At 43.3% G+C, this 15,653-nt stretch overlaps 1 protein-coding gene across 1 annotated transcript in view; it reads right to left on the bottom strand.

Moving 5' to 3' along the window:
• Positions 1-15,104, bottom strand: part of SLC27A6 (solute carrier family 27 member 6) — a 356,441-nt gene extending 341,337 nt beyond the window's left edge. Inside the window, exon 1 of the mRNA XM_069227290.1 lies at positions 14,085-15,104. Within this exon, the coding sequence (XP_069083391.1) occupies positions 14,085-14,565 (481 nt within the window). The 5' untranslated portion in view covers positions 14,566-15,104. The remainder of the gene's footprint in view (positions 1-14,084) is intronic.
• Between the last annotated feature and the right edge of the window lie 549 nt (positions 15,105-15,653).

Raw genomic sequence — 15,653 nt, 5'->3', positions numbered from 1 at the left:
GACATTGCATGGGAAATGAGGTGTGTTAAAGGCATGCATTGTTCCATCATGCATTACTGCTATACTACTAAATGATGCACTGGGAAACATTATGTGTGATGGAATTGGTCGAGCCTGCTTATTATAAAATATTGTGACAAAGACTATTGGTGTACCTTATTTATTGTGAAAATCAAACCATTTGTTAAAACGAGTAAGCCTTTGACCGTTGGTTGGTATCACATTGGGTTACAGGCTACAGACAGGTATTTTATGATATGTAAGCTCAAAGATTACTGTAGAAGGCAAGGGCTTTGTAGTTGGCACCCACTCTGACAAAGCCTGGAGCTTTCACTGTGATAATTCTTTCTAGGCCCTACTGAGAGGGTTTGTATATTGTTTTGCTAGCTATATTTTTCTGAATATTTGTACTTCTTTAACTGTATGCACAATTGCTGCCTATTTATAGGCACCTGAATAGGCCTGTGTTGGGTAAGGTGTAAAGCCAATAGTAAAGTCTGTAGGCGTCAACGCTTCATTGGGAACAATCATGTCAGATTTTGTAGGTTTGATCTGTTTATTATCAAATATTATTATAAACCCAATAGGCTTGACTTACTTATTGTGAAAAACATGTTGATGACACTAGGCTTTTAAGAATGAATTTTTATTACACTGTACTAAAGCTCATAGACAGGTGTTTTATTAGACGGAATCTCACAGATTACTGCTGAAGTTAACGGTTTTTGTGCTGGTGACTCACCCAAACAAACCGTGGGGATAGAATATATGCACTGCAATAATCCTTGTTAAGCCGTTATAGAAGAGAAAGTATTTTGCTTTGCCAACTGTAATGGTGTATGTGTTTGCACTTTTAACTGTATGCCTATTGTTTGCCGTGAAGAAAACATACTATCAGTACAGAAGTCTTGAGGTTGTAGTGACAAGCCAATGATAAAGACCAGTGGCTTGATTATTATGAAATGTTAGGATAAAGAAAGTACCTGGCATATGGACTGTAAAAAGCATAAGTTAAAGTCTGTAGGCATTTAAGGGTATGTTGTTATTACTCTCTACTAAATATTACAAATACCATGTTATCTTATAACTGTATACCTGATGGTTGCCTTGTGGGACAGCTTAAGCTGAGTGTAGGAGGCCTCAGTTGGTCATGGTGAAAATCCTATGATAATAGCAACAGGGCTGATTGGTTCACTAGGAAAATTATTTCTGATGCCATAGGACAGATATTTTTAGTTTGAGAGGTTATGATGAACGCAGTGTATGTTATATGTTAAAGTCAATAGGCATTAAACAGTAGATTGTCATTTCTCTTTATTAAAATCTACAGACAGGTATTTTTGGTATATGGCATGGCATAGGTACATTCATAGGGAAAGGTTTTGGTTAATGCTTGTGACAAACCCTAGTGGTACACAATTTGCAATATTATCATTCTTACGACAATCTCTTCTTGATACGTTTCCAACGATCTTGTAATTAAAAAATCCTCATTAAATAATGCATACATTTATGTATAAAAATATAAATCCATATAAATACACAGACGCTCTTCGGGTCAGCTCTGTTCTGCCATTGGTCTGTTTGAGTGTAATTTACGCTCTCCTTCTATACATAACAGCGTACTGCATGGGGAATGGTTCAGTACACATCAGTCACTGGCTTTCTCAACCTGTGAATGATGTAATTTTCAGCTCGCATGCGTAGTTGTGTACACCCACTGGAAAATTAGTATGCTTCAGTGGCATGCCTGGTTCACCAGTCCTTAAGTGTTCAATTTTCTCATTATACAGTTACCCATTCATGTCTTAAGAGGCTACTACAGCTCTCCAGGCAGTGCTAACTGGTCTCTTGCTTGGCGCACATTTAATCTACTGTGTCCCACATCCAACATTGCCACTTTCTCTAAACCTGGAGACCATTATGGAACACTGCTGTTCATTGTTCATACTGTACTGTTGTTTTACCATTCCCAGAAGGCCACCGTGTTTGCTCTAAATGCGCCAGCCATGTTGGAACTTTAAAACAATGATAGATCATTTACCATGTTGCTGCAAGACAGGAACCCGCTGCTTTGTTTAATTTTGTTATTGCAAGCATATGCCCATCATGTTTAGATGGCAGGATGTTTTCTTTTTCTCTACTTGCATTGTTTTAACTGATCGTGCAAAGGTTCTGAGTTTGTAGGTATTTTATTGCAGTGTAGTCAGAAGATGAATGCAGGAATGAGACAGTGGATGGATAGATGAATGAATGCAAAGATCAGTAACACAGTGCATGTATGATGGCTTACAGAGTACTTAAACGTATCAATGACACCAAAGGCACTTTTATTCATAAGCTAAACCTATTGGCATTGACAATATTTGTTTATAAATATAAATATTTATTGAATGGAATAAGGTTTCTCACTATAAAAGCAAAAGGTTTCCAGTCCTCAATGCTGGAACCCAATGATTCCAGTACACATACGGGTGAGGAGCCCATAATAAATCCAACAGTCTCCCTCAGCCGGCAAACGCGCACTCCTGGAAGAGACAGGACAGCATGGTTGCCAATCACCAAGTGTTTATTTTCAGTGCCAAACAACAAAAAGACAACCCAACGCGTTTCCGCATTAACACATAGCTTGTTCATAGGTTGAGAATTAAAACACACATAAGACTGCACACATAAGAAGTAACAAGGCCTTACTGTCATCCGGAAGTCCTTTCGGTCCTGCACACTAAGCAAGAAAAGCAACACTCAACTCCGTGGACCTGCTGACATGTCACTTGCCACTCTCTGCAACTCAGATTACCAACTTCCATTTAATATACATGCCTCTTGGGCAGAAAAAGCACTTCACTGATGAATTTTCAGGTATCCTCGCCACCTTGCCCATCCACAACACCCACACCAGCCTCCTGGATGACTTCAATCTCCCGGGCAAGCTACAAAAAAACCAAGAAACACACTCTTCACCCTTTTGGATACCCTCAATGGTACAGCATGTCACACAAATGCTACATCCTCGATCTTGTCTTCTCAACATCACCATCAGTCCAATACAAGCTACCCATTCCCCTAGACTGGACTGACTATTTTGCATTCCTTATTTTCCAGCTCCACGTACTGTGAACAAACGAAGGTAAAAACAACAAACAAAAGCCCAAACCTTCAGATCCTTCAAAGACTTCTCCATAAACAACCTAATGCTTGAACTGCTCTCTCACCCCAACAACTCTGCGTCAGATGCCAACACCCTTCTAAACAACTTAAACATTTTTGGGAAAGCTATGTGAACATGAATGGCTCAATTACAACATTCAAGTGCAAGCCAAAGTCTTCAGCTTCTTGGTATTCTAAAGACCTTCCTGACAATAAATGATCTATCTTCGGAGAAGAAAGAAAATGGAAGAAAAACAGAACTCCAAAGAACCTCCTGATGCTGAAGCACCTCTGCATAATACTCAGACAGCTCCTCAACCAAAGTAAAGTACTATATCATCAAAGAAGTCACCAACAGAAGAAGAACACTGTTCAAGACAATCAACCACTGCATAAATCCCTGCCTGATCCTGTTATTTCTCACTTAACAGACAAGTGCACTGCCATCCACCTTTGCTTCAGTGAAAAAATACAGAGAATCCAACAGCACACAGACAATACCAAGCCTGCTCCATCTCTCAAACTCACCCCTTCCTGTGGAATATCACAATGGTAGGCCTTCAAAACCCTAGCTCTCCCAGATCTGATTGAGACACTCTACTTTCTCACAGTCACTTCTTACGGAGCTATTGTCTTAACAATGTCCTTCATTGAAAGCGCTCTCTGGGGATGGCTACCCTTATCCCCTTACCTCTAAAGATACAGACACTAGTTTGTGGTGATCTTATCAACTACCAGCCCGTCACTCATCTATCATTCATCACCAAGATCACTGAACAAGCAGTCTATGTTCAACTCCATGATTACATCAGTGGTAAATATTTCCAGCATGATTATCAGTCTGAATTCAGATCACACTGCAGCACAGCCAGCTTACACACTGTAAACAATGCCCACTTTACCACTAATGAAGATGACCCCTGTCATGATATTGTTGGACCTCTCAGATGCCATCAGCCTAGTTGACATCCCACCCTGGAGGCATAAAAGGGATATACTGGAAAAGTTTTTCAGTGGATCTCCTACCTTTCCAACAAACACCACTTTGTTCACACTGGCACCTGCAGGTCACAAAAGTTCCCTATCGTATGTGGAGGCCCCCAGGGTTCCATAATGTCTTCTTACATCCTCAACCTATTCACAGATATCACCATCAATATTCACAACTGTGCCAATGATACACAACTCTGCTTGGAAGTCTCCTCTGCTTCAGACATCCAATGCTCCAAACACTGTTTTCATCCAAACCTGGATGTCCAGTGTCTGCCTGAAGCTCAACCTAACCGAGAAAGAATTACTAGTCGTTGGACTTGACCCTTCCTACAGGGTAAATCCTAAACTTTATGCCTTCACCCTCTGATTTCTGAGTCCGTTTTTTGTTGGTTTTGCAGATTCTGTGCACTTTACCACTGTTAACAGGTGCTGAAGTGCCTGTGCTCTCTCCTTAAAACATGGTAGAACTGCCTTATACCCAACTGCCATATTTAATTTACTTGTAAGTCCCTAGCGGTACTATGTGCACAGCCTGTAAATGAAATTATGCTAGTGGGCCTGCAACACTGATTGTGCCACCCACGAGTAGCCCTTTAAACATATATCAGGCCTGCCACTGCAACCTGAGTGTGCAGTTTCAAGCCACCATTTTGACCTGGCAAAAAAACGCTTTTGCCAGGCCCAAACTTTCCTTTTTAATACCCATAATTCACCCCAAGCATATGTCCTAGGCAGCCCAGAGAGCATGGTGCATTTTATTTAAAAAAGTGGGCATGTACTTTTAAGTGTTAGATGCCCTGGTAGTGAAGAACTGTTACATTCATTTTCACCACTGCAGGGCCTACCTCTCCCATAGGATAACATTGGATTACCTTATTACATTTAATAGGCTATAACTTCCAAATGGGAGCAGGTAACCAGTTCATGTTTGGTGTCTTTTGGAGTAGTAATGAATATCTTCTCTCATGGTGAAGTTGGATTTTAAATTACAATTTTGAAAATGCCACTTTTAGGAAGTTGTCATTTTCCTGCGTTACCCATTCAATGCCCACAACTGGTCACATTACTGGGTGTAGCTAACAGTTGGACTTTGTGTATTCCTCCTACAAAGCCACACACAATAGAGAGCTTCGGTGTACCTGGATGGGTCATCCCTGGCAGGATTAGAGGGCACAGCTGGGCACATCCCTACTTACTCTTGAACAGGCTTGTCCTGCCTCCACACAAAGGGCTGCATAACCTCTGTTGTTAGTCTACAGCCAGGACAGGGAAGGCAAGGTGCCAAGGGACTTCAAAAGGAAACCTCTAGAAGGCCCAGGTATAAATATTGGACCATAGAGACCACGTCTTCATTACACTTCGGGTCCTGTGGATACTCTGTCAATAAGGACTGCTAAGATGCTGCCACTCTGCTGGACTGCTGCTCTGAAGGAGCTGCTACCCTCCTGTGCTGACCTGCTACCCTCTTGTCTGGGTGAGAAGTGCAGGACCTGCATATGTTGAAACCAAGGACCCCAAAGTGACTCCAAGATCTAGTTATCTAATTTCCTGACTACAGCGTCGGGGAAAGAAGGCTCCAACAACCTTGAACCCAGCACCCAGACTCTTTCTGTTATCTGTGAGTGCTACCCTTCCAAGTGGTGCCTCCCCAGTCCTGACGTGAGGCCAAATGTGCTCTGCCAGTCCATTTGTAGACTCAGCAGAACTGACCTATCTCCTGGCTGAGTGGTGCAAAAATGAGCATCTGCTGCGAATGTTCTCTAGATGCAAAGACTCAACATTCAGCGCACAGCCCACTTTGGGTGCAAAGATTTCTAAAGGAAAGCCCTCACATCACAAATCTCTCGTCTACAGCCTCGATGATGACGCTGGTTTTCGCATAGCAACCTCACAGCACTTCAGAACTGACATTACCTCGACTGCACAATGCATTCTCAATGCCAGACTTCGCATTGCAAGCCCCCATCAATGGTATCCTTAACAATGCAGGATCTCACATCACAGCCTTGCAGCTCTTTGGAACTGATGCATCGCCCAGGCTTCGTGACACGTCCTCTATGCAGGGCTTTGCAAGGCTCCACAACCAAAATTTAAAATATTCATGTTCAGAACTCCTAACGGAGTCCCTGTAGTGAGGCCGTCTCCATCGCGGTGGGCTTGAACTCCATTGCTGTCGGCCTGAACTTGTGACCTTGCCATGGTCTGGCACAACCAGATACGAACAGTTGTTGCTTTGTGCTTTTTGGGGCTATTTTCACTGAAATCTTTAAACTTGCACATCTCTGATTGGATTTATGTTGTTTTAGTCTTGATCCATTTATTAAAATGTACTCTATTTTATAAATCGGTGTTTTGTTTTTTTGTATTGTGTTTTCACTTTATTACTATTTGAATTGCTGCGTAAATACTTTACACATTGCCTCTACTTTAAGCCACACTGCTCTGTGTCAAGTTACCGGAGAGCTGAGCACAGGTTAATTTGAAGTTTGCTTGTGACTCACCCTGACAAAGATTGTGGTGGCTCTTTGGGTAGGCTTTCACCCCCCTCAACCAAAAACCCAATGTCTCACACTAATATTTGCCACAAACAAAATAAAGATACAGTACACAACTGTCTCAGTGGCATGGATCTTGATGACTTAGGACCCCAACTCTCACTCAGTGCCAAATCACTTGGACACCAGTCTCTCAATCAAGAAACACATTGCCAAAAAAAAAAAGAAAGCTCTGGTGCCAACTCACTCTTCTAAATAAAGGCAAACTGTGTTTTCCAGAAAGCAAGTTCAAAACTGCTGTTCAAGCCCTTGTGCTCTAAAATTTGGATAGTAGTAATGCCCTATTCCATGGCCTCTCAGACACCACACTGGCATTTCTTAGGGGCATCTTACATGCCACAGAACACCTCATCCAGAACCGGCAAAAATATGAGCACCCTCATTCAGATGAAACTCTCCTTGGCTCCACTTGCCAGTCTGGACCATCTTCAGAACCAGCTGCATCATTTACAAAGCCATCAGAGCCAGCACCCTTTGCTGGTTGAAAGTGAAGAAAAAAAAACAATAATAATGAAATAAATAGGTGTGATGTGGCCAGCGCTGACTGCATTATATCCCTTTTTTTCTTACTTTCAGCCATGCTGCACCGCAGCTGAACTGCTGAACAAGATGGCTAAAAGTTAATGACAAAGTCAATAGTTCTTGCATAGGCAAGACCTATTTGGCTTTGCCAATACTTATTTTTTTCCTAGTGGAAGGGATGGGACAAGCAACAACACTGGAGCGAGGGGTGATGTAAGCAACAACAACAGGGCAGTTCAAGCAAAATGTGAGGAGGATGGGGTTACAGTGCAAGCAACAATGCTGGGGGGAATGGGCAAGCAACAACAACTGAGCAAACACCGATGTGGCAACAGCGACAGAGCAAGCAACAGCAACAGGGCAAACAACAACGAGGCAGGCATGAAGAATGGATAAAGCAATGATGGGGCAAGCAACAACAAAGAGGCAGGCAACAGAGCAAGCAAAAACGAGGGTGGGTGGGTAGCGTGCAAGAATACACTCTTATGAAATGTTGCAACAAAAATAAAGAAAAAGTACTTCCAAAAGTGTGCAAGCTTTGAAACTCTGGGAGCTACTAGTAAGCAGAACTTTGACCATGCTCCAGTGGAGGGACAAATACACAAAGAGGAAGTGAAACCAGAACGTACTGACTAAAAAGAAGAAAGGAAATGAGAGTGGCAATAAAGACAACCAATGCTAAACAGTGGGTGGGCTTTAAGTTCCCTGGAAACTAACAAAATGTCTTTCAATCAACAGTTTGCCCACGGTCTCAGGTGAAACCTAAAAAAGAACACAGGACAACTGGCCTTTTCCATCTATGCACCCGGGATCAGGAACAACATCCATGCATCCATCAGGCCCACAATGACACTGCTCCAATTTAGGAAAGAGTTGAGTTGAATTCTCACCTCTTTGAAGAACACTTTTAAAGAAACACACATTGAATTAACCATCCACAATCTAAGTTCTCTCCTAATATTTGCTGACTTTAAGCTTGACAATGTACGGCGGTAAGCTGCTTTTTGGCTAGGTCTGCACTATGGAAATAAAATATATCAGTACATACATACTAATTTATCACTACTATGCAACTGTCAGATTTTTCATTATTATCACAGCGCAGCACAACTGACTTCAGGAAACAATACTTGCCTCAGATACCATTTTAGATTCAGCCGACAGAAGAAAACAGAGGGGGCCTTGCACACAATGATTAGTGTTTGTAATTCTATATCACTGCATGGATTTAACCTCTTGTAGTTTGGGTATAATAATAGCAAATTATAATCTGTATACGTGCATATACATTGTAGAAATACAAAAAAAACAGGTGTGCTGCATTTTTACCCAGAATAAAAGTAGTCAACATAGAAAGCGGAGATAAACGACGCTTCCATCGCTTGCCACGTTTGTTCATTCTCGGTCCCTGTTAAGGCAGGTGTCTCAGTTGTAGTCCCACCTCACAGACCGTCCTCAAATTTCGCAAACTTACCATAAGAGTGGCAAATATAACAAATCGCAAAGACGAATTTCAAAGGGGACTTTGTAAAAGCATGATTGTCCCATTGGTATATAACGTGCAAAGGCCCTTTAAACAGTCCTGTAGTTCAAAACATTTAAACAGAACTTACAAAGTGGGTTGCCATTGTACTGTGTAGATGTAAAGTGACCTTTTATCATGTATGCCAGTTTCATATTACACTTTTTGGGGAGGGGGGCAAACGGCACTAGGACTTGCCTGACAATGGAAATTTCAGGGGTGGCAGCTCATGCAGCGTTTTCCCCCCGGCTGCTTTGGGCTGAGGGTGCGCACCAGGCCAGGGGTCAGTAGGACTGGATAGTTGAGTTAAGGGACGGAGTTTAGGCTACAGTTAGCAGGTTCCTGGGCATACTTTCATGGGCGCTGTGGTCCTAAGTGGTCCACTTAGGGTAGTGTTTTTCTAGTCGTGCTTCGGGTTAGGTTTATGTGGGCGTTTTTGGCTTGGCCTATTATTGTTTAAGGTTGTGATAATATCTGACAAGTCTACAGCCATAAGAGAAGTATTGAGTGTCTTATGAGAGGCAGTCAGGGACCATGTGATTAGGCTGTGTGTCCTTCCAAAATCCTGATTGGGCTGGAGAAGCCAAAAAGAGGCGGCGAGTGGGGCTGAGGTCACAATTATGGCCTGAACATCTCCTAAAAGTAACAGCAAACTGAAGGCTCGGGACTGCGTTTGTACACGCAACCCCGTGAAAATGTTGTCTAACTAGTCTCTGACGAACGCGGAGTTGATGAGCCGGCTCCAGCAAAAAGAGGGGGAGAAGGGCACACACTCTGCACCGAGGAGCAGGAGTCCTTCCAACATGGGATGAACTGCAGGGGGAGTGAGGTTGACACCAGGGCAGATGAGGACCATTTCAGCCCCACCAAGGCAAAGGCAGCACTCGATCTTCAAAGTGAGCACCCAGGTTGGGGAGGGAGAGGTGTTTTCATACAATGCACTGCCGCACTGCATAATACACAAAAAGCACCAGTGTTATTTCAGAGGCCGGGTTTTAATATAAATTCATTTGACTGTAATGTGAAAGTTGTGCAGGAAGGGAGAGATGTCAAGAAAGGCAAGTCTGCACAGGATTTTGGGGTAACCACCTCAGATGCTACACTTGTGTGACAGAAGGGTAGTTATTAGCTAAGAAGAGAACAGAGGATTATGAAGGGAGAAGCTTGGAGTGAGGTAAGCAGAAATACAGAGCTGAGCAGACTGGTAAATGGATTTGAATACCATCAGACGCAGTTAAGGATTGAGATTACAAGTCATACTTAGGGTAAGGGAACAGAGCCATTGCTCTCAGGCTGGGGCAACGTAGAGGACTACAGGGAGATAAGCTTAGCGAACGATGCCAGAATAAGTGATCTGCCACCTGTAATGTTCGGTGCAACCCGGGAGCACCAGTTTGAAGGGAAGCAAAGGTTTGGTGACACCCTCCTGACACTGAGGGATGAGGAGACCGAAAGGCAAGCGGCCTTTCAACAACATTGATTGCCGTACATTTGATAAGATTATGGGGAATGGCAAGTGCCAGGGTGCGAATGCAGAATCTGGCAGTGCGCTGAGTGATAAGGAAGTACTGGAGTTGGACTCTGAGGAAGAGGAGGAGGAACTGGAAGAAGGAAAAATCACATGAACAATTCCCAGTAAGAAAAAAAAGGAGCAGTGGGTGGGGTTCTAATTTGTCTGAGAGGACTACTTTTACGCAGATACTGAACAAGTTAAAGAAGTGGTAAAAACAGTAGAGCAAAGGAATTTAAGGGCAAGAGAAGGAGCAAGGGCATTATCTGCAAAGAGAACAGAGCATTGTCTTAGACTTAAGGCAGGTGAAAAAAGATAGTTGAGATGATGTGTGGGGGGCAGTTAGTGAGGTTTTTGCAGACAAAGAAGTGGGTATAGACGGGGAGGGGTCAAAAGATAAAGATGTAGACAGCAACAAAGTGGTAAAGAGGACAGCAAGGTACCTCAAACTGATGGTAAACAAAATAAGATGGTGGGCAAAAGAGAGGAAGAAGAGCAAAAAAAAGGGTGAGAGAATTTAACATATATATGGAGGTGTACATGATGCCACTGGGAGGACATGTATCTGCTACCACAAAGGATAACAAATATTCAAAAGGGATTTTATAGATATCTACAAGCTGTTACACAGGGAAATCCAGCTGAAAGAAAGGTGTAAAGAAGCAGCATGTGAAGTGGTCCATAGACCAAGTGTACTCCTAGTATTGATACATGGACATCCGCCTTTCTAATTTCCCCAAGTCTCTATTGTGAGAATTGTCCATGTAGATATGTCATCATCTATAAATATATGGATATGATTAGAAAAGAGGACATGGACTTTGGAGGTATGGCATTGGAACATTATGATGGGGACATTTGAGAAAGACTGTGGTTGAAGCAGCACAAGCCATGGGATGGGGTAGACTATTCACTTTAGCTGCAATGGATGTATCCAACACTCCCACCACCCAGCCCTGCATTCTTTACTGCCTAATCCTTGGGAGGGTTGCGTCTTGTGGGAGGGGACAAGGGATCAATTCAGGTTCATGTTGAGGATTTACAGGGACTATCACATCAGAAATCGCTGTAGGCATAGGCACAAATGTGCAAAGCGTGGAGAAAAGCACCCAGCTCTGCAATGCTTTGGGGGAAACATCAGGGTCTGGTCAAATTAACTAAGGAAGGGTGAGACGCATGCAATAACAACCTGTCAACAGGGGCTTTTACACTAATTAATATTAATAAATGTGAGTTTTCACTCAACTCAACGCGTTGGTATGGTGGTTTAAAATAGATTTTCAACTTGGTTCTGAGGGGCCTAGGAAATGGTGGTTGGCAGATAACTTGAGGTAAGCAAAAGAAACGCCACAGGTGGTAAAGTGGTGAGAGTAAACTTGTGTACGGAGATGAAAGTGAAAATAGCAGGTTCTTTCTATTAATAGCTATTAGAGATTTTATGGTATCCCATTAGGAGTTGTGCCCAAAAAGGCTACAGGAGAATTTGGGATGATTAATCATTTGTCGAGGCCAGAGGGTCTTTTGGTAAATGGTTTCATATCTAAAGAAGACATGGAAGTACACTTTGTGTCAGTTGTTGCTGCGATTGATTTTATCAGGAGTTGCAGGGTATGGGCTGAACTGGCAAACTGTGATGAAAAGTCAGCCATCCGGCTGTTTTTGCTACATCCTGTTTGTTTTGCCTTACTGGGCATTCAATTTGACTGTTTCTGTTTTTGTTGATGAACTGCTGCAGATGACTTGTGAAATTTCATGGAAACTATTTGAAGCACTCAGCGCTTTCTTACAATGGTGTTTCATGGCTATGCGTCACTTGGTTGCTTTAAAACATGTTATGCATTCTCTTTCTTGCGTTTTAAAGGGATGTTATTCTAATTTTGCAAGCACTGGTTATTCTGTGGAGCATTTAGAATTTCCCCAACTACTGGGTACAAGAAGAGAAAAAGACAAAGGTGTAAATTAAGTGGTCATAAAGGGGTACAAATTGTAATTAAAAATTTACGAAAATCAAAAATAGGCCAACTGGGGAAAGATGGAACAGTTGTGCTGTGGAGCACAGGTGGTTGGATGTGTCCACTGGAAGCACGGAAAAAATTCAGAGCTGCAGGGGAAAGAGAGGTGGTACACTTGTCACCAGGATGAATGTTGCTGGCGCTGCAGGTATTAGCTGTTATGAGAAAAGTGCTGGTGAAAAGGGGGAGAGGTCTGAGGTACGTTCACTTGATAAAACTCAACCTTCAGCCAGCGCATTTCATTCTAAATAACTTTTTGGCATCTGGTGTGCCAGCTTTGAACAGCAGTAGGAAGCTTTTAGGGCCATTTGGCGCGATACACTTTGGAATACCCCACAAGATAGGATAAAACTGGCTTTGGACTACTGTTAAGGAAAGTGTGTTGAGAGCCTTGAAAAAGTTCTTTGGAAAGTTCTTTGAAGCGAAACGCATCGACTGAGGGTTGATTTTTTTTTCAAGTGAACAAAGGAATAATAAAGAACTTGAAATGTGAAACTATACATGTGGCAGATATTCTTCCCTTGTGACTTTGGACCACAATCATAAGAATCATACTTTTGTTTGATGCTGAAAAATGTATATAAAAATTATAATGTTTTACATATTTTTTACTTCTATTTTTCTTTGATATAGTTTGCGTACCAGGATTAAGGGTGGTGATATTTTCAATTTGCCCAGCTGTGATATTACTTCACTTAGGTGTGAATGACCTTATGCAGCTTTTGGGTTTAGGCTTGATAAAGGCAATGAAAAGTGATTTATCAACGACTGGGAGGTTTTGGTGAGGAACGTTCATTTTTTGGACAGCATTGATTCCCAGTAAAGCTTGGTGAGATGCAGTCAAATATAACACTGTTCAGAAAACCAGGTGGAAAGTTAACAGGGATGGATGGTTTTTGCCAGGTTGGAGGTACTGCAGTGACTGGGCATAATTATATCACAAAAGAGGACTACACTTTATTTCGTCAGGATGGGGTACATTTGACTTTTCTAGATAAGGAGTTTTATTTGCTGAAAATGAGGAACAAGCTAGCTAAGAAGCTGGCTGTGCAGCACTGGTGTTGAGATTTTTGCCGGGAGGCCACTGGCAGATGGAGCATAGGGGAGCAACGCTTGGGTGGGGTGTGGAATGTCAGTGAACGAAAGGAGATTATGTGGAATCTTTGCAATTTCAGGTTGGGGGGTTTTGTGTTGAGGGGAGATTTTAGTGTGGAGAGGATAGGTTGTTTAAATGTATTACTGAGGCGGTGTTTGCTATATGTTGTATTTCACTGAAGTTCTGTTGCATATCTGTCCTTATGAGGTGTCCTTTGTTCTTACAATAGCCCCATTTTAACATGGGGCGTACCGCAAAATAGATTGAATGGGAAAAACGAAAGCCATTTGCAGAAAGCATAAGTACTGTTATGGTTCTCACAAGACATTGTTAGTTATTACGTGACTGCTGAAAACACTGTCAGATGACGAAAACGTTGGCATGTTGTGAAATGCAGAGATGCATGTGACCTTTAGCAAATCTCGGGGAGCTCTGTGTTCAAAGTCATTCAGAGGGTCACTCTTACACAATCAAAAACACAGGACAAATTAGGCAATCTACTGCAGGTTCTCTCTGGGAACAACATCCCGCGCGACACCATCTCAATCCTGGTTTTTCGAAATGCGTTGCACAAAAAGGCAGGGCTAGCTCGCGCTTTCACATGGCACTAAAGTCACTTAACATCGCCGTTAATTTGCATTACCACGAAAAGTCTAATTTCCTAAACTAAGCTTTAAAGTTTTGACGTAAAGTGCAGAAGTTACATCATGTGACGCATACATACCTGCCCCCGCCACAAGCGCCGAGGCACCACAGCTGTTGAAACAATGCAGCAGTGACTTGGAGCGGATGTTTATATTGAGGAAGGCCACCGTGCAGCCCAGCTTGGCCAGCCCTAGCCAGACATGCACAAAGTCGGGCTCATTGCTCATGAGTAGGGCCACCGTATCCCCTTTCTTGAAAGATGCATGGCGGAGTAGGGCCTGGGCCACCCGGTTGCTCCTTCTGTCCACTTGCCGATAGGAGTAACTCTGACCTTCGAAAATCAGGAGCGGCTTGTCGGGCACTCTGACTGCCATGGCCAGAAAGCGATCAAGTGTTGTCTCCACCCGGCCTGTGCGCTTGTAGAACTCCACCCGCAACCCGGCGCGGAGCACCTTCAGCAGGTAGCGCAGGTCCAGCCAGAAGTAGGGGAAGAAGAGCCGCTGCACGACGTGCAGGGCCAGCAGAGCCGCCGCACAGGCGGAGAGACCGGCCAGAAGCATGGGTGCAGCCGAGGCGAGAAAGGGGCCACAAGAAGGGGTGTACTCTCGCCACTTGTGGAGCAGCAGCCGCCTAGCACGCAGCTTGATGCACGTGGAATTCGCAACAGTATTTCCCTCTCGGAAAAGGTACGTAGACACGAGAAGGACGGGTGGGGAAGTCCAAGAGCAATCTCGAGGAAAATGCGCGTTTGTTACTCTTCTGATAGTAAATGCTTCAGTGTTGCCAGCAGCAGCACTAGTGGTGCTCCTATCCCTTTAAGAAAAACCACAACACTCCGGGTGTAGGCTTCAGTCTCACTCCTGGCCGTGGTTGTCTGGGGATCGTGAGCCCCTCAGTACAGAAGTGGCGTTTCCATGTGTCTGAGCTGCGCCACTTGCCTTCGGGGGCTGCACGTTACGGGGGAAAAGTTTAGATGGTATGAGCAGAAAAGAGTTCCAGGATGCTCTGAAACTTTCATCTTTGCCCCGTCCTAATCCACAAGAATCACCGCCCTCTACCCGACAGCCGATCAGTGTCGTTGCCTACAGGCCCCTCCTACAGCAAGCTCATCCGATCTGATACACACAACACACGCCTACTAATCTGCGGCTGCATTGTGTCAAACTTAAAATCATAGTATTATTTTTTAGTTTTCCTTTCACCCTTGGCTCGAGATATTTCCTTTCTGGCACGTCTTCGTCGGACTTGACCGGGGCCAGGGTTCCAATATGGGTGTAATTAATCAATATTTCACTGAGCGCGCTTTCTCGCGCTTTCCAAACAGCCACTGAGTTTACTTGTCTACTGTACTACATAGAACGTTACTCAGCCGCTACTAAGATCTCGGCTGGGAAAGGTGGTGTGTTGCACGAGCATCGCTCATTTATTTATTAAGTCATTTCAAGTTTAACTACAGCTTTTACATGATTACATGTTCCTTTATTTGTAGGTCTTGGCCACAGGCAGATCTGGCGGTTTGTGTTCGAAGATCTATTGTTTATAAAACCTATACATATAGTAGGTTTTGGGCCAGCCCCTTGCTTTTGATTGTATGGCTTTTATGTCTTTCTAATGGCTTGGCGTTTTATACACTAGCTTTTCTCCCTAA

This window comes from Pleurodeles waltl, chromosome 1_1, assembly GCF_031143425.1.
Source record: "Pleurodeles waltl isolate 20211129_DDA chromosome 1_1, aPleWal1.hap1.20221129, whole genome shotgun sequence".
Classification (NCBI taxonomy): Eukaryota; Metazoa; Chordata; class Amphibia; order Caudata; family Salamandridae; genus Pleurodeles; species Pleurodeles waltl.
Note: the sequence above shows the minus strand (reverse complement) of the source record. Positions and strands in the feature narration are given on the sequence as shown.